Genomic DNA, 18,906 nt, shown 5'->3' on the forward strand with positions numbered 1-18,906 from the left:
TATGAGACAACAAACAAGTTCAAGAGAAACTGCTGAAATAGCTACAGCAGCTTTGATAGATGCAAAGATTATAAGCAAGAGTGATTGCCATCTTATTGTAGATCATAACAAGGTAAAAAGGGCTCAGGAAAAATTGGTAAAAGAATTAGACAATCAGTTTGAGGTAGACCTAGAAAAAAAACCCTGTTAAACAGTCAAAATCAATATCAAAATCTCATGGCTATAGGAGGAGATAGCACAAATGTCAATACTGGTTGGGCGGGCAGAGTCATGCAATGGGTAGAAAAAAAATTAAATAGAAGATTAGTTTAGATTGTTTGTGATTTACATACTGGTGAATTAGGGTTAAGACATTTAATTGAAAATTTAGATGGTCTAATGCTTTCTCATAATAAATGGTTTGGACCACAAGTGAGATTGAAAGCAACTGAGATTGAAATCAATACCAACTTTGTTAAAATAAATTTAGGTCCTCCTTTGATTTATCTCTGTCAGAAGATTGTTAATGATTTAAGCACTGAACAAAGTTATGCTTATCAAATTTGTCAAGCAATAAAGACTGGAGATCTGCCTATCAGGTTAGCAATGCTGCAAATCAGACCAGTCTGTCACAGTAGATGGCTAACAACAGCACTTCGATTTTACAGAATTTGGGTGTCTAATCATGGCCTTATTGGTACAAATCTTGATAATTTAAAAATAATTGTGAATTTTATTGTTAGTGTTTATATACCTAACTGATTTAATATTAAAGTTCATTCAAGTTGGGTTGAGGGACCTAGACATGTCTGGTATCAACTAGAGTTACTTAGAACTCAGAGTAAAAATGTTTTAGATATTGTTATGCCAACAATTAGACGATCAGCTTGGTATGCACATTCTGAAGCAATTTTAAAATCCATGCTTTGTAGCAAAAATGCAGAAGAAAGCAAAAAAAGCTGTAAACAGAATTCTTAACATACGAGGAATAGGAGATGAGCTACTCAAGTTGGAGATAGTAGTCTTAGAGTAGGAAGAACATCAGAAATAAATCCTAATGCTAAACAGCTATCAGACCTTATAGCATGGAATTTAAGTGAAACTGAGCCTTCACTTACCTGCACTCTTACCTCTGTCACAATCAAGGAGTTTGTAAACTATCCTATGGAAGTTTCTCACAGGAATTCTCATACGCAGTCAGTTGAAATATGTGTCAAATTGGTAACTGAAGCTGTAAGCCATGTTTACACACATGAGCGAAGAGAATCATATATACATGCTCAGCTTATAGGTAGACATTTAATGTCAAGAAATAGAAGCAAAAAAGATATTGCAACTCTCGTAAAACTGTAGGGAAGTAGATAAAGACCTTCAAAAATGTTTAAAAAGCTAAAAACTTCGAGCTTCATTGTTATATATACTTTTTTTTTTTTTTAACTCTTTTCCTATGCCTATGCATGGTGTACGTCATACACCATGCAAATTGATAAAAAAAATTATCAGTGCTATTCCATAAACAAATATAAATATAATGACTAATGTCTAAAATGACCAAAAAAGTGAAATATTGAAATCAAAATTTATCAAGCTAGCACTTGGAATTTAGTTTTTAAAGTTTCCCTGTAGTTTACTTATCGTAAACTTTTCCTACTCTTTTTTAATAATTGAAAAAAAAAAAAAAAAATTGACACACCCTACTATGTCATAGATCATAGGGTCATAGATATTAGGGTCATAGATCATAGATATTAGGATTATAGATCTTAAGATAGAGATTAAAAGTATTATTATTTTCTATCTCTATCTTAATATCTATGACATTAGGAAACCTCTGAAAAATTTATGAGTAGAATCTAAGCAAAAATAAATATTCAGCAATAAAGTGATGAGACCAATAATTGCTTTTCAATCAATTTTAGAAATAGCTAGTGAAACCTATGTTGTGCTGCCAACATTGGAACATTAAATCTGCTTTTGTTTGAGTAACCTTAGTTACCTTGGTAACCTTAGAAACCTAAGTTCATGTTAAAGCATATAGGCTGGGTGAATAAAAATGAGCAATTGCTTTTACTCAGTAATTGGTCAGCTTTACGTGAATAAAAACTTCAACAGTTTTCCTCATATTTTTGTTTTCGTAAAGGTAAGCAATTTACTCAGTCATTGCTCAATTTTACTTTAACAAAAACTTAAGAAAGTTGTTTAATTTTTATTCACGTAAAGCTGACTAATTACTGAGTAAAAGCAATTGCTCATTTTTATTCACCCGGCCTTATGAATTTAACTCTTTTACATAACTTTGTATGATTTTTGTGGAATCCAATACAAAATTTCAAAAACAAAAAAGCTCAGTTTTACTTATTGTCAAGAACATTGGAACTCTCTGAGGTGCAATGGCATCTAGATTTGCAATTATATCTGCAGAGTTTAGTAGACTTTGCTTAGAGACCAAAGACCTCTATTTTGTTGAACTGGGTTGGTATGAAATTTCACCAACTCTTCACAAAATACTGCATCATAGCAAATGGATTATCAAAGCTATAGAAAACTTTTAAGATGTTTTCACTCATGTTTTTTCATTCATGTTTTAATGTTCTTACATAGAAATAGAGGGCTAATTCTTAATTCCATCTTGCCAAGTTCTTCAACTTTCTCATTCATGTCTTTTTTGGATTGTTTAAATATTAAGAAAATTAGTCCAGAAATAAAAAAAAAATATTGTTAACTTAGTATTATTTCATTTGTTTCACTTTTTGTATCTGCATGGATACCTAGCAATTAATCAACTGTGTAACTGTCAAGGAATTTGGTAAATAAACCATTGTAATCTATTACCATTAAACACTAGTGTTTAAACCTAATTAGACAATTTACAGTGGTTTTATTCAACTTTACAATTAATCATCTACTGAATCCCTTGAAGGGCCAAAACTCCTTTTACACACCTATTAAAGCTCAAAAGTTGTTGCTTGAGCTTTAATAGGTATTTGAAAAAAATTTTTGTAGTGCTGACATTAGAAAACTCTATTCAATTTTCATCACATACTTTGATTGAAATTGGATTGGGTATAGTGCTATTGAAATTAATATAGTGCATAAAATGAGTACTTTTTGACAAATTATGTTTAAAACCTTTGAATATTGAATGACACAAAATGCTTTATAAAAAAAGTTTACTGAATGAATCATAAGAAAGTTTCCTAATATAGTTTATGAACCATGATTATAAAACATGAGAGGATAGCTAAATGGAATACTATTTTCCAATTATTGCTTTAGCATGTCACAAATTGCAACTTTTGTAAATTAATATTTGACATTTATTTATTCTAACAAAACCAAACAATTTTTGAATAAAATTTTACTTGAATGTTATGTCTACCCTCATAAAGATGTTCTATGAACTTCCTTAGATCTGTTAGACATTCTGTTATTTAAAAGATAAGAACTGCCCTATGAACTCCTTTTGCAAACTACCTTTCAAAATTTAGTTATAAATAAAATTACTATAAAAATATCTCAATTTTAAAAGCTGATTTAAGTCATTGTTTTATGGTAAATACTTTAACATATCAACAAAATGCAATTAATTGTTTTCTATAAAGCAATAAACTTAAATTGAAATTGTCTTGAAACAATTCTGATATGGTTTAACCATAATGTTGCATAACACCGTCAATCTAGTGTACAAAAATTAAGAAAAATTGACAGCTTTATACTTTGGTCAGATTTAAATGATTTTATGTTTGATTTTAATCTTATTTGTACTTTGGACAATTTTACTTCCAAATTCAATTAAATCCAATGTCAAATTTCAAAGTCAAACATATAAAACATAAAGGAACAAAGTTCATCACACAGGTTCAATTTCAAAATAAATGCCAACAATTTCAAGATCCATCAATTTCAGATTCGACTATCTGTGCCTTAAAAAATTGTAGTTAAGAATATTGCCAACTTTAACATTTTTTGAAATTGGCTTGACATTTTACCATTATGTTTTTTTTGTCTGTTTGAAAAATTACATATCTCTTGTGTTTACAAGCCTACACTGACTACCATTTCCAAATTTGGAAAACTTTTTAATAGGAAAAAAAATTCCAAGAATGGTGTAAAATTAGTCTTTTAGTAATTCATTGACACTTTTCAACCAGAGTTTTTTACTATCAGCCTGAATAACCTGCCACTTTAATGCCAAAAATGTATAGACAAAATTGGTGTATACAATGATGAATAAAATAATTCTTTAAAAACCAAACTTATTAAAAAAAACAACAACTTTCAAATCAGTAAAATCATTTCACAAAACAGTTTAAATCGTTTTGAGAACTAAACAAGGCAATTACTCCAAAAAAATAAAACAAAACAGATTTTGAATTTTTTAAAACTACTCAAATTTTTCAGTTCTATAAAAGAATTTCTACTATTTTCATTATGAGTATATGAAAACAGCAGCAGCAATATTGCACATTCTATAAACCAAAAGACATTTGAATCCCTGTCCTTCAGTAATATCATATAAGAATGAATTTAACATTACTTTTCAAAAAAACGTTATTTATTTAGATATTATATGTATACAATATATCAGTTAGCTAGCTATTAGACTGGATACTTTTAGAAAACTGCTGTATTAAATGAAATGGTTAAGCCAATTCTGTGCTCATATGCTGCTTATACTCTCCTTACTAATCCCCTTACACCTTTAACTGCTAGTTTTATGCAGTAACAAAATTTATAGTTTTAACAAATTTACCTTCAAACACTTTAGAAATGTAGCAAAAAGTGGTGTTCCAACTAATCGATGTAACCAAGATGGCTAAAAAGAAGTGATGTAAACAATTTAATGCAAACTATTTACTTTAAAAGTAAACATAAGAAATCTACAAGGCTAAATCTGATTGACATTTAATAGGATTGTTAGAGACTTCTCAACCTTGTCACCTTTTGTTAGACTCATAAAAAAAAAAGCTTACAATGCAAAACATCTGATTGGAAGAAAAAAAAAGAGCCAAAACTCTGTTTTAGGTCATTGGGTATAGGATCTTACACTAACAAACCTATAGCCAGGCAAATCTTTTTCACTAACCCTATATCTAATATCAATCCACTACTTTAATATGTTTTGTCTTGTACTTTTAATCTTTTCTCACTCACAGCTGCAGCTCTGAAATATGAAAACAAGAACGTACCAAACCTCCGCAAGAAACAGAGAGTAGGATGAGCACACAATTTCCATGATAATATCAAGGTATGCCAAAGAATACTCAAAGATGTGACTATTTTTAAGACCTACAGTCAATGAAAAAAACTGGCCTACAAATTTTATGTGATTTTTTTACAAAAGCTCTAAGTAAAATTAAAAAAAAAAAAACATTTCATGAGCGATTTTATTAAACTACTGATATATATAAATATCATGCTTATATACACACAAATTCTTTTTTAACAACATTTTTAACGGTTTTTTTGTTTTCTTTAATGTATTTTCAATATACAGTACTGTGAATAAGTTTTAGCCCACCATAACTTTATAATTATTTTTGATTTTATCGTAAAAATATAAAGGACTTATAAAGTAAAAAAAAATCAGGTTTATAGACATATATATTACAAACAAAAATATCTAGAAATAATTTGATAAAATATGATACAAAAAGAAAGAACAATTAACACTTTGTATGTCCGCCTTTTGCGTTGATCACAGCAGTGAATCTCCTGGGAATTGATTCATATAAATTTGTAATGAAACTTTGTAGAATATTGTCCCACTCTTTTTAATATTCGAAAACATTCTTCTACATTTTTGGTGTTATATTCAGCCTTTTTTTTATTCAAATTATCCCAAACATGTTCAATAATGTTCAAATCTGGACTTTGAGGAGGCCAGTTCATTACTTCGAGTACTCCCTCCTCACACATGTCCTGTAAACATTTTTTTGGCCACTCGGGAACAATATTTGGGATCATTGTCTTGCTGTAGAATGAAATTATTACCAATTAGTCTCATTCCAGATGTTATTGCATGATGTCTTAAAATTTCTTTATACTGTTCTCCTGTCAGTTTGCCATCAATTCTGATTAAACCACTTACTCCAGTTGATGAAATACAACCCCAAACTAAAACAGAACCTCCCCCATGTTTGATTGTTGGATGTAGACAATCAGGGCGATAAGCCTCTCCTACCCTTCTTCTTACATACTGTTGTCTTCTGCTACCGAACAATTCAAATTTTGATTCATCTGTGTATAGTACACAGTTTAACATTCCTTGCGTCCAATTATTATGCTGTTTTGCATATTTAAGTCTTTTTTCTTTATTGTCACAACGTAGTAAAGGCTTTCGAACTGCAACACACCCTCTTAACCCAGCTTTTAGCAAATGTCGCCGAATGCAAGATGAGGAAACATTTGTCCCAGTTGCAGCCTGAATCTCTTGGGCTAGTTCACTGGAGGTTTTTTTCCGATTTTGCAGAGACACATTTTTAAAATACTTTATGTCATGTTTTGTAAGCGTTGGAGGTCTTCCACTTCCAATTTTATCCTCAAGAGATCCCGTGTTTTTAAATTTTTTTATAATTTCTCTAATGGCTGTCCTTGAATATTTTGTTTTTTGGACAAGTTGTCGTTGAGAATAACCTTCTTCATGAAGCACAATAATTTTTTATGCTCCAGTATTGGAATTTTACCCATTTTATTACTTAAATAACAATAAAAATAATAATACAAAAGAAAAAAAAAAAAAAAAAAAAAAATGTAAATTCGAAGTTTCGCTCTTAGAAAAACAAAAAATAATAAACACACAGTATCTATGAAACATCTTTGTAAACTGTACTATTATCTAATATGAAGCCTTCAGAGCAATAAATAAACAAAAATGCAAGAGCAAACTAAAAACAAACGAGCTGATACGAATTGGGTTTAGATCAGCATACAATAAAAATAAACACATTAGATATCTAAATACAAAAATCTATGTACAATTTTGATAAATATTGCTTATGTTTGTTAAAATAGTGTTTAGTATTGCTTGATGTTAGACATTATTTTATATAAAAAAAATAATCGGAAGCTATTATTCAAAATTTGTTAAAAAAACACGACTTTTAATAAGTGGGCTAAAACTTCTTCACAGTACTGTATATATATATTGAAAATACAGCGAAGGATGACAACTTTGTTGGTACTTAAAGTTTCATACCGACATACCGGCAATCATCCGCCAAAATATAACGGAAAAAATGTTACGAAAAGAAAACATTAAAGAAAATGAAAAAACCGTTAAAAAATATTGTTAAAAAAGAATTATTCTTATTAATGGCTTTAAATTACTGTCAAATGACCAATACATTTATTTATTCATATGCCTACACTTACTCACCAGCTCTTGCTTTTTGTTTAAAAAATATATATATAAAGAAAAAAAACCACCGAGTTATTTTTTGAAGAAAGTCAATGTCAAAGCATTAAAAAACACATTTTAAAATGTAATTTTGATTTAATAATTACAAAAATATTAACAAACATATCTAGTACAAAATAATTGTTGGCAGAGTTATTATTTTTGCATAAGAGTTTAGTCGAGGTGGTAATTTCAATCAATCTTTTCTTTTTTTTTTTAATATCTGGAAAATGAATTTAATTGATTTTTTTTATTTGTAAAAGAAAAGTCAATTAGCTATACAATTAATGTTAACTAGATAAAATAATTCAAAAAAATTGAGCATTGATTTTTGACCAAATATTTTCAATCAGGTTGAGATCTTGTGATCTTGGGCACAACAAACTGCTCTTCTTTGTGTTGCACAATTGTTATACTATGTGCTGCGTGTGCTGGAGTCCCAACTTGCTGGAAGATGCATTGCTTGCTTCTGTTATACAATTGCCTTGTCGATGGAATCAAATGTGATTCTAGTGTGTTTTCATAGGTATATTGGCTGTTGCAGGCATTATACACCTCACACATACAAAGACCTTTGTGAGAAAACATTCCAATATGCCTACTGAGCCTCAAACTCCTTTTTGCTTTACTTGTAAATAGCATTCAGAATATTTCTCAGTTTCAAGTCTTTTAAAGTAGATTCTTCCTTTGTGATTTATGACCTGAATTGCTCTAAATCACTTTTAACCATCTTCGACTGCCCAATGCAAACATTCTCTTCACCACTTTTTTATTAGATAAGGAATGATTGAGTAACTGAGCTACTTTTTTATAGCTGAGCCTAAGATTTTTTTATTAGATAAGGAATGATTGAATAATTTAGCTACTTTTTTACAGCTGAGCCTAAGATTTTTTTATTAGATAAGGAATGATTGAATAATTGAGCTACTTTTTTATAGCTGAGCCTAAGATTTTTTCTGCTGTTCTAAATATGCTTGTAATTGTCACTAAGCGTTAATGGTCTTTCAGAACAAGGCATGTCAATGAAATCACCTGTCAGCTCCTAGGTTTTTACTGTTATTTACACACAAATTTCAGAAAAACCCATAAATTTGCCTATTTCAACATTGCTATGGTTCTTTTATTTGACCAGTCCAACAAAATGTCATTTGGTATTTTCTGACACTACTTTTGGCAAATTTACATGTGAATTGAAATTTGAAATATTGCAAGTAAATACTTGATGATTTTTAGCAATTAAAATAATGTTTAAATAAGTTTTTAAGTTAAGCATAATGAATACTTAGTAATTTTATCAATTAAAGCAGTAGTTATGTAAAATAACTAGTGATCACGTGTCAAAAATAATTAATAAAATTGATTAAACTTTTATAAGATTAGGAAAGTGGATCACCTAACTTTCAATTAGTTATACAGAAGTTGAGTGTGTATAAAATTCTTTCAGTTAATTTATCAATACAAAAAAATAGTAAAAAACTCTTAAACTTATATTTGGTCATAGCACCTTTTGCAGCAACAACTACTTCAAATCTCTGAGGCATTAATAAGTCTTGTTAGCAACAATGGTTCTAAGCTATTCCGTGCCTCTTGAATGCAATTAAAAAGACAAGGTTTATCATTAGTCTTTTTTTAATTTTATTTTTGAGTATATACTATAATATTTTTAATTGAATTTAGGTCAGTATTCAATAGGAATTTGGTGTGCTTAGAGTCATTATGAACAAGGATCTTATGGAAGTAGTTTTGATCCACAATGCCATTAATCTTGTGAATCCTTCCTGTAACATGGGCAGCAAAGGATTCCTATACATTTATCTTCTTTTGATACTTAACAGTGGGTTGAATACACAATAGTCTAGCTTTTAAGTGCACTGCACCATTGAAGCCAATGTTAACTTTTGATAGAAGAGGATTCCTAACAGCCTAATGAGAACTTAAATTTTTGCACTCATGTAAACAACTTCTTATAATTTTTCCAGAGATGTTTTCTACTTTTATCTTATCTATAGAAATTCTCTTTCTTCCTGGTCCTGATAGGCAGGCTGTTTCTTCCATAGAAAATCAGTAATGGTAAATTTTCCATATTCAATCTTACTAGAAATATCTGTATGAGTCATTTCAAATGATGACATTTCAATAATTCTTTCTCAATTGACATCATTCAGTATCATTTTTATCTATATGTTATGTATTTATATCTAATCTAAAAAGTAATAAATTGGCATATACAGGGTTAGTGAAGGTTAACCTGTCTACGTACAGTTTATACTTATATTTTATCAAAAAATCATAGAATACTCTAAGAGTTATTTAATTATAATTGAGTCTAAATACAAAATAGTTGAGAAAAGAAGAACAAACTTAGATTCAGTATGACACTTGTGTTTAACATAAAAAGTAAGTGAAACTATAATAAAGTTTTTTTTTTTTTTAATAACAGTATGAATTTAAAATCACTTTTAAGACTACCATTTTTCAAATAAACATTTTGTATGTAAAGGATTTTTTTTTTTTCCTAAGAAGTAATTAAATTAGTGGACAAAGTTCAAGCAGTGAATTTTTATAATAAGCGAAAAAGTAAAATCTTTATAACAGATGGAAAAGAAGTACTTAGGTCGTTAGGAAAGTTTGTAGAACTCCCCTCTAAAAAAAAAAAAAAGAAGAGTTTTTTTTAATTTTGTTTTATCAAATGTTCAAAATAATGTCCATTGTTATCTATATAAAGTTGCATCCTTTCAAGCCATTTGTCAAACGTTTTTTTATACTCTTATTTGGGTATACTTTGAAGTAGCTTCGTTATGCGAGTTTTTTGACTTTCGACGTCAGTATCGTCATCAAGATTTTTTTTTATCAAGTCGAATAGCCAATAATCGGATGGAGCTAAGTCTGGTGATTATGGTGGGTGGTGAATTATTGTGATTCCAGCTTGGTTTAGACAATTTGTGACGGTTTGAGTCACATGGGGTCGAGCATTATTTATTTCGCATATAAGAGGTTTCAAACAATTTTTTATATAATATTCACTAGCAATGGTGTCTCCCTTTTCAACATAACCCAAATGAACAACACCTGTTGTTTTGAAGATGTAGAACATGTTTTTCGGCTGATACCTGTCGTATCTTACTATAGTTAATCTTATAATCTTGGACTTTCACCTTCACCGACCCAACTAGCGTTAGCCGACTTGTGTCCAACTTGTCTCAAATAAAACCATGATTCATCCCCTGTAATAATATCACAGTCTCCATGGGCCGTTTCTGAAAAGGGCTAAATTTTCCTTGCATGCCTTAACTCTATTCTTGCGATTTTGATCGGTTAACTCGTGGGGTATCCAATGTGATGCTAGTTTTCTTTTTTTAAGTGCGTTGTGAATGATTTTTGTTGATTGTAAAGCAATTAATCAATGTCAGGGCTTCAACTATATCATGTGTTGCATGAGAATTTTCTTCAATAATGGCTCGCACACGTTCAATATTCTCAGCTGTATACGTGGTTTAAGAGTGCCCTGAGCAAGGATCATCTTCAAGACTCTCTCTACCATCTTTAAATAAAGTAGCCCACTTGGCAACTGTACTATATTTTGGAGCTTGGTCACCATGAACTAAAACCAACTCATCGGTTATGGCTTGTGCTGAAACTCCAAGTAGAGCATGGGTTTTAATATATGCTCGATATTCAAATTTTTCCATTTTTAAATTTTTTCTTGAAAACGTATATAGTAAAATTTAAATAACTTTTTTAATAAACATTCAAAATACTTCAACAAGTACTTAAAATGTTCATAATTAAACACAGTTTAAAATGATATATAAATATTTAATTATTTCTTGTCTCATTGTATCTTTATAGATGAAGTTCTACAAACTTTCCTAATGACCTAAGTATGATATTGTTTTGTGGATCAATATTCAGATTATAAATGGTTTTACATTTCAAATCTATAAACTTCAGAAGAAAATAATCTGAAAAATGACAAATCTTGAGTAAATCTAACCCATTGATTTTACTGCAGTCTTATATATTTAAGCAACTTTGCTACAAACCAAATATGACTGAAAAACTTAATAAAATAACCTCAATTTAAAATAACTGCTTTCATGTAACTATGAGATTAGTCAACCATCACAACCTTAGAATTTCTTTTTAAATACTTTTTAAACACCAACTTATATTATAAGTGTTAAAAAGCTTTGATGAAATAGCCATAAGTTTACTTGCTTACAAAACAGCCATGAAGCTTAGTTCCTTTATGATAAGAAACTTATCTTTTGAAGTTTATAACTAAAATTTTTTTAAAAGCTGTGTATATATATTTGAGAATGTTTGTTATTTAACTCAGTTCAATACTTACAGAGTTTATGTTGATTTTTTTATACTCCAAATCTGAACAAGTACATACCTGTTTACGAACAATTGAGAACAACAGGGTGGAAACTTCTATCAGAGCTCCATGCTTTAAATGGTCATTTAACCTCTCAAACAAATACTAAAAAAATATTTAGTGATAACAATATTATATTATTCTATAATATATGCCAAAATAAAAAATAAAATTAAAAACAAAATAATATTGTAAAATTGTAATAGATGCAAATCATGTGTAGCTTAATAACACCAAATGAATACACTTAATTGCTTTAAAATCTTATTAAATTTTAGAATTAATAGAACTGCATAGATGTTCACTATTTAATTGAACTGCATGCATGTACCTGTTCAAAATGGGCCATGCAGTGGATAAAATTATGTTGGGAAAAGTTTTGTTATGGTTTTTTTGACTTGAAAAAAAAAAAAAACTACACATATTTTAGTAAATTAACAATTTTCAGAAAAACAGCTACAAATTAATGGTACTAGTGAATGTCTAGTCACATATAAAAATCTGCAAAGGTCAATTTGCTTTGAGCATAGTGTACACAGGTCTTTTCTTTGTCAACACTCTGCACTAAAAGTGTTTGGCTCGAGAAAGCTGCTTGCAATTCACATCAGGAACATCACCCTTTAGCATCTAACAAATTTGCTTATCATTCCAAGTGATCACTCACCTTTGTAGCATTTTTCCATCTCCATGCTCATCACTGACACTACCTATATTAGCAGAAAAAAAGTCCATTGTAACATCAGAAAATTGTCTTCAAAGGACATGTTGTGTCCAAGAGCTTCAAACTAAAGCAATAAATCTCTAACAGTATCCATGTAGTTTGGAAAACAATGGTTACCAAAAAAATCAAATTGAATGTAACCTAATATGTGCTGGAAGTTGTTGTCATTAAGTACCTGCCTTATATCAGATCCCACAAAAATCCCCTCTTTGATTTTTGCATAGCTCAATGCAGGAAATTTCTGAATCAGGTATTTGAAGGCTCACTTTCTTTATCAAGGACTTTTACCAGCTACTTAGTCAAACATACTTTTATGTGTTGTAATATTATATATTGCCTATCAACTGATGAAAAGTTGGCTATGTTGCTTGTGTCTGGAATAGTGACTTTATGTAGTGGCTAATCTTTCTGCCTGTAGTACTCAGCATGGTTTCTATTATTCAAATAAAGCATTTTGTGTACCCTGATTATAGCCCCATCAAAGTGGAAACAACATGGCATCTAAGTGATATGATAACTCAGCTATGATAGCATAATTTTAACTCTTTTTCATTCTCTCATGTTAAATAAATGTTTATATTAGACTTATTGAAAAAAAGAAAAATGATATCTTATTAGTAAAATATAATAAAAATAATGTAAAAAGCATGCATTGATATAAATTACATTAAAATACAAGTATAAAAGAGTTTACCAAAGACTTTTATTGACACAGTAAAGTTAAATTTGAAGTAAATTTAAGTACAGTAAAAATATTACATGAACCTACAATAGCCTGAGTATCATTGACAGCAACTAAAATATCAATCAATCTTGAAGACTTTGTTTGCACATATCTATCTATCAAAATTCCAAGAAGTGCATTATCTCGAGAATTATATAATTTCTCTTGAACAACATTTTTGAAATGTTTGACAATATCTAGATCATTTGATTCCAAATACTGAATAATTTCTTGGGCTTCTGCATTAACACTCATCATTTGTGCCAAGTTATTGTAATTTAAAATGTGTGTAATTCAGTAATCTGCAATTCAAAATGTTTATTTAGTTACATGTAAACACCACACATTATCTAAGCAATAAAGTTCTACTGCAAAAAAAAAATTATTAATTTCAAATGGATCTACTATATTAAAAGTTCTATAACAAATATTTAGCTATATAAGCTTTAGAAAACACTAGCAACTTAGGAGTTGGGCCGATATAGGTTTAAAGTTAACTTCGCTCCTGCAAAAATTATTTGGAATTAGATAAGGCTTTTCAGAACATTTTAACATAGGAAGGAAAATATTAAAACATTGTTAGACTTAATATTCGGCTATTTTCCAAGAAATTATAGACTATGTACAGTTCTCTACATCAAAATGTATAGAATTAGCTTATACAATGTTCACATATCTTGAGATACAGAATTTTTTTTTATTGCTCGTAATTTTTTTCCAAATCGATGTTCGAGAGCTCTCAAAGCACGTGATGAGAGAGATATAACAAGAGGACATTTAAGTCCGGCGCTCCGGTTTTAAATGTCCTCCTGTTATATCTCCGATTTTCAATGTCCTCCTGTTATATGGCTTAGAATCTGTTAAGTGTCAAAATTGATTTTCTAACTTAAATAAAAGTCTATATTCACTTTCCTAACAGTTCCTAAGCGGTATGTATTTTTATCAGTAAGTTAATTTTTTCTACTTTTAAAAATTAAAGTGATTACTGCGGTCACCTTCAGTATGGGGAGTTATTGAAGAAATACAAATGTTAATGAGTCCAAGAAAAGCTTGTTTACCGTCATTTTTTTAACAGTATTTTGTATCAAAACAAATAAAAATAGCGGGAAACTCGAATATGAGTTTTTTGCTTGTGTAAATTGTTTTAATATATTAAATATAGTTTTAAGAAACATAGTTTTGTCATTAGATACCATTTACAAATTTGTTAAAATGGTAATTCTCAATTTTAATAATGATTTATTATTTGATAAGTGCAACATTTGAATTATCTTTACTCAACAAATTCAATTTTTCCTGTAATATACAAGTAATATTTATTACTTAAATATTGATATAGTATTATTATAAGAAAACTGGTGTGATAATTTTTAAAACAACAATAGCATAAAAAAGTTTTAAAGTTTTAAAGTAAAAAAAATGTATAAAGTATTAAAAATATTTTTGATATATCAAAGATTTTATATTTAAAAAAATAATTTAATTTTATTGGCGATTCTTAAAAACAATAACTATGAAAAAATTAAATCTTATCCCGAATATAGGTGAATTAGAAGAAAATAAATTACGATCTTGGAAGGATTTACTGAACGAAATGAAAAAAAACTGAAGAAGTTAGCAAAGAAAACCTAAATAAAAGGTTACTTTAGCTATATTTATTTGAAAAACGACTAAAACAAAATTATCATACATCTATAGAAAAAGAGCATCAATGGCTTCAAGGAAATCTTAAAACCAATAAAAGCAGTCATTTTGGTTATGGAAGGCCTCATAAACAATAGGGAGCACATGGAGAGTAAATCAAAAGAAAAATCTATCTTAAGCTTCTGCAAGAAGTAAAAACAAAAAAAAAAAACAGCTTAAAAACTTGTAAAGTGAGTTTGTACAACTGGTATGCCTCCTACTGTACACAAACTGTTAATGCATAGTTCGTCCATATCATATAAATTAATTTTGTCAATTGGGGTATACTTTGAGGATGTACGGGAGAGCTTGAATAAACAGATAACAAACTCTAGACTTCAAAAAAGATCGAGGTTAAACACTGATGAATCATGTGCACTACCTTCTTGTAAAGTCAGATTCAAAAGTATCAACCGTATCTTTTAAAAAACAGAAAAATTATCACGGAAAACCAATAACAGATAAAGTTATAAAAAAAACCCAATACCAGATAAAGTAAATATAAAAAACCTGAGTTTTTACCGTTTTTGATCTTACTGAGTTACTGTGCGGAGTAACAATTGCATTTGAAATGTTGATGAAAAGTTGCCCCGTGAAAATGGAAATCAACTTTGACTTTTTGATAACTATGTAGGACAACAACCATGTAGAACAGTAAAGATGGAACTGCAGAGTAACAACTGTTCATGTGAATTGTGATTTTGGACATTTCATTCTTGAACTAAATGTCCATGTTCACTATTTTCTTCTTTGTACAAATAATACCGAATAAAGATCGTGCTTTAAAACAGACAGAAGACTTTCATCTCATTGTAACAGGCTGCAGATTTTATTTATCTTCTATTTAGCATTTCAAAAAAACAAGAGTCGAAGAAGACAATCAATGATAGTAACTTAACAAACCTTGTTCGAACTTAATAAATCTGTCACTTTTATAAAATCTGTTTTAAACTTTGTCTTAAGTAAAATCTTCTGAGTAATATTAACAGTTTTATAGTAGCACGTACATAAAAAAAATTACGCCAATATATTTGTTGTTAATTACGTCTTTTATATTTATAAAGACCAAAATAATTAAGCGAAAAAAAAAATTGAAAAAAGAAATTAATTTTAAGAAATAATTAGGATAATAAGCTGACTCAGCAGGTTTTTTTTCCAGGAAAACTTTTGATTAAGTAAAGATGTAAATGAAAATCTTTGCAAACTGTTCGGACATGGTCCAATTAATGTTCTGAGCTAAAAAAATAATTCAATAAGTCAAAATTGAGACTTAGTTTGATAAAAAAAGCAAATCGGCTATTTTACCTCTAGCAGACTCCTTCGAGCCAGAACTTCTTTTAAGATTAAATGGGAAGTTGCGATCTGCTTTCCTAATTTTCATAATTACAAGTACCTTTGTTTCCAAAATTGACTTTGTTTAATATTTTTTGTAAAGGTTTAAACGAATGTACATTTAACATTTGAAATAGCAGTGACTACACCATTCATGGAACCCACAATATTGCCAAGTTCTATCAAAACTGAAAGTGACGTTTTTGTATCTGAATTATCATTATTTGAAATTTTCTTTAGCTACCTTTTTATTAACTTTTTGGATCCAAAAAAATAAACCCTATGTAGTTTATTACTTATGATATTTCAGATTGAAAAGACATAAGTTGCGACATATTTACAAATGAGCAGAAACGTTTAATAGCAAAATGACATTGGACAGTTAGATTTTAATTGCAATCTTAATTAAAGAATAGTAATTAACAAGACAGTTATAGCATCGACTTACATTTTCAGTAATGTCTTTAATGCTTTCAATATTAAAAAGATATTATTCAACACCTAGATTGTAATTAGTAGCTAATTTCCTTTGTTAAGAATTATATTTTATTTTCTTGGCTGATGTGCCCACTTTGGTTGAATTTTATGATAACTTTGTATAGAGCTCAATTTCAGAATTTGTCATAAATTTTACATAATTTATAAATAAACTGTGTTGATTAAATGTATGGCTTAATGTAATGGCACAAAAAATTAAACATTTGTGATAACTATTTAAGTAGCATCCGACTTGAATCGTGATTCATCCTGAGACCGTTTTTTAATGCTATCTTTTTGAAAACAACTTTTCCTAATTTTTTATTATATTTTCATAATTTAAGATGAAATTAGCCTAAAAAGTTAATCATTTTTAATTTTTTGGAAACTTTATGAATAAGTTTTTGTACCACATTAGTAATCTTTGATCTAAAATAATAATCTCTGATCTAAATAACGATTTTTAATCTAAATTATGATCGCTGATCTCTGATCTTTTAAAAATGGAATAACTACAATGTAAATTTCAATCTCAGCGATTAAAGATTTCTATTTTAATATGTAAAAAAAACATGGGAAAAGTTTCAAATCCAACTTTGATTCAATAAACTAGTTTTGGTTCAATAAACTAACTTTGATTCAATAAACTGACTTTGATTCCCCATTCTAGCATAGTTTTGAGCTACTAAGTACTCTTTCAAAAGTCCACTTTGTTTCGAAATTTTGGCTAATACATTGATTAAACCTTTACGGATTTTCTTACTATTTAGATGAACTAGTGCAATTTTCAATATTGACAAATGAGTTGTAGCACCTGAAAAGTAGAACATTTCAATTTCAGCTTTGATGATTTCAAGCTTATGTATTTTTATTGTGAAGTAATATCAAAAATAACTGAGCTATCAATTGAGGATAATTAAATGCTTAAAGTTGCTTTCAAGCTTGGAAAAATGGACATTCACTACTAATAAAATATTATAAACTGGTTCAAAAACAGTTGGTAAGCATAAACAAGAATAAAGTCAATATAAACTATAAAATAAATGTCAGGATAATGACCACTCACACTAAGACTTGAACTTTTCAATTTGAATCCTTCATGTGACATGGAATCCTGCATAGAATCCTGCGATGGAACAAATTTCATAATTTATTAAATTAGTTTGAAGATACAATGAACCAGCTGCAGATTGAAGAACACGCATATTAAAGAATGAATATGAGACAAGATCTGTTAGGAGTAAATCATGATAAACAACTTCTGAATGTATGAACTTTATTTTAAATGATAGAGATAAACTGAATTTAAGCATTGTTTGAAAATTTCCAAGTTCATCAAACTCAAATACAATCAGAATTCATTCAGAAACCTTTATCTAAAGGACTTACGCCCTCACAAACCTTGAGGCTATTGGCACAACTGATGAATTTCTGTTCATTAACGAACCATCACTTTCAGTAAAGGCAGAAATAAGAAAAAAATTTGTCTAGGCTGTTTTTGCCCGGGGCAAGTTTTTGATCTTTTTTACTTGATTTGGAATTGGATTTATGGCGACTTTCAGCTCAAAATCTGGTGATATAATTTTACGCAGACAAAAATATCAAAAAAATTTTTAATCTTCTTGATTTATTATTTTTTATTTTTATAAAATAATTTAAAAATTTTCAGATCGAAGCTTGTGAAAGTATAAAAAATACCTGTGTTTAAAGCTCAGTAAATTTTCTTACAACAGAAATTTTAATGTTCAATTCAAATAACTGACGGCTATTCAGAGATTTATTGTTTTTCTGACATCCCTGTTGATGACCGGGCACTTTTACCCGGTTATCACCAGGATGCAATAAAACTCAAACCGGTATTTTAAGTTGAGCATTGTAGTTTAAAAATGGGCTGGCAATTAATATTAGGTGTCTCGGAAAGTTCTGTCTGTTTTTGTAATAAAACGAAATACAAGTTTTTCTTACCGTCATGGAATTTTTCTCAGATTACGATGTCTCGTACAAGTTTATCCTTAAGTGTACTTTTCAATAAATGTATCTTTAAAATGTATTTTACACTCTAATACTTGGTTAGTATTCATTCAATATGAATGCCGATAAGATAACTACTCGATATAATCTTTCAAAGTCCAGCAAAGGATTGGATTTGGCTAAAATACACTTTATAGGTAATTATATGAAAACTTGTCTTTTATGAAGTTAACCTCGAG

The 18,906-nt window shown here is 29.1% G+C and overlaps 5 protein-coding genes across 10 annotated transcripts in view; all 5 read right to left on the bottom strand.

The window, feature by feature from the left end:
- The window catches only part of LOC145181042 (cysteine-rich protein 2-binding protein-like), a 400,331-nt gene that overhangs the window by 258,301 nt on the left and 123,124 nt on the right, over window positions 1-18,906 (bottom strand). The gene's annotated exons all lie outside the window — the stretch shown is intronic.
- The window catches only part of LOC145181378 (liprin-alpha-2-like), a 391,227-nt gene that overhangs the window by 249,197 nt on the left and 123,124 nt on the right, over window positions 1-18,906 (bottom strand). The window lies entirely within an intron of this gene.
- The window catches only part of LOC145180864 (tyrosine-protein kinase ABL1-like), a 324,834-nt gene that overhangs the window by 182,804 nt on the left and 123,124 nt on the right, over window positions 1-18,906 (bottom strand). The window lies entirely within an intron of this gene.
- Window positions 1-18,906, bottom strand: part of LOC145181231 (uncharacterized) — a 313,564-nt gene that overhangs the window by 171,534 nt on the left and 123,124 nt on the right. The window lies entirely within an intron of this gene.
- The window catches only part of LOC145181932 (hamartin-like), a 175,945-nt gene that overhangs the window by 33,915 nt on the left and 123,124 nt on the right, over window positions 1-18,906 (bottom strand). For 2 of the 6 annotated variants that reach the window (XM_090099806.1, XM_090099803.1), the window contains exons 1-4: window positions 13,246-13,464; window positions 12,424-12,462; window positions 11,778-11,864; window positions 4,733-4,795 (exon numbers count right to left, since the gene is read on the bottom strand). Coding sequence is in view for 2 of the 6 variants with exons in the window: in XM_090099801.1 (XP_089955927.1) it covers window positions 4,733-4,795; window positions 11,778-11,864; window positions 13,250-13,462 (363 nt within the window). In the remaining 4 variants the exon portion in view is untranslated. Of the gene's footprint in view, window positions 1-4,732; window positions 4,796-5,065; window positions 5,144-11,777; window positions 11,865-12,423; window positions 12,463-13,245; window positions 13,573-18,906 lie in introns of those variants that run through there. The other 4 variants (XM_090099805.1, XM_090099801.1, XM_090099802.1 and 1 more) reach the window with 3 other exon arrangements.

The sequence above is a fragment of the Hydra viridissima genome, unplaced genomic scaffold, assembly GCF_058129835.1.
Source record: "Hydra viridissima isolate aposymbiotic clone 2 unplaced genomic scaffold, HvirCarnegie_v1 scaffold_10, whole genome shotgun sequence".
In the NCBI taxonomy this organism is placed as follows: domain Eukaryota; kingdom Metazoa; phylum Cnidaria; class Hydrozoa; order Anthoathecata; family Hydridae; genus Hydra; species Hydra viridissima.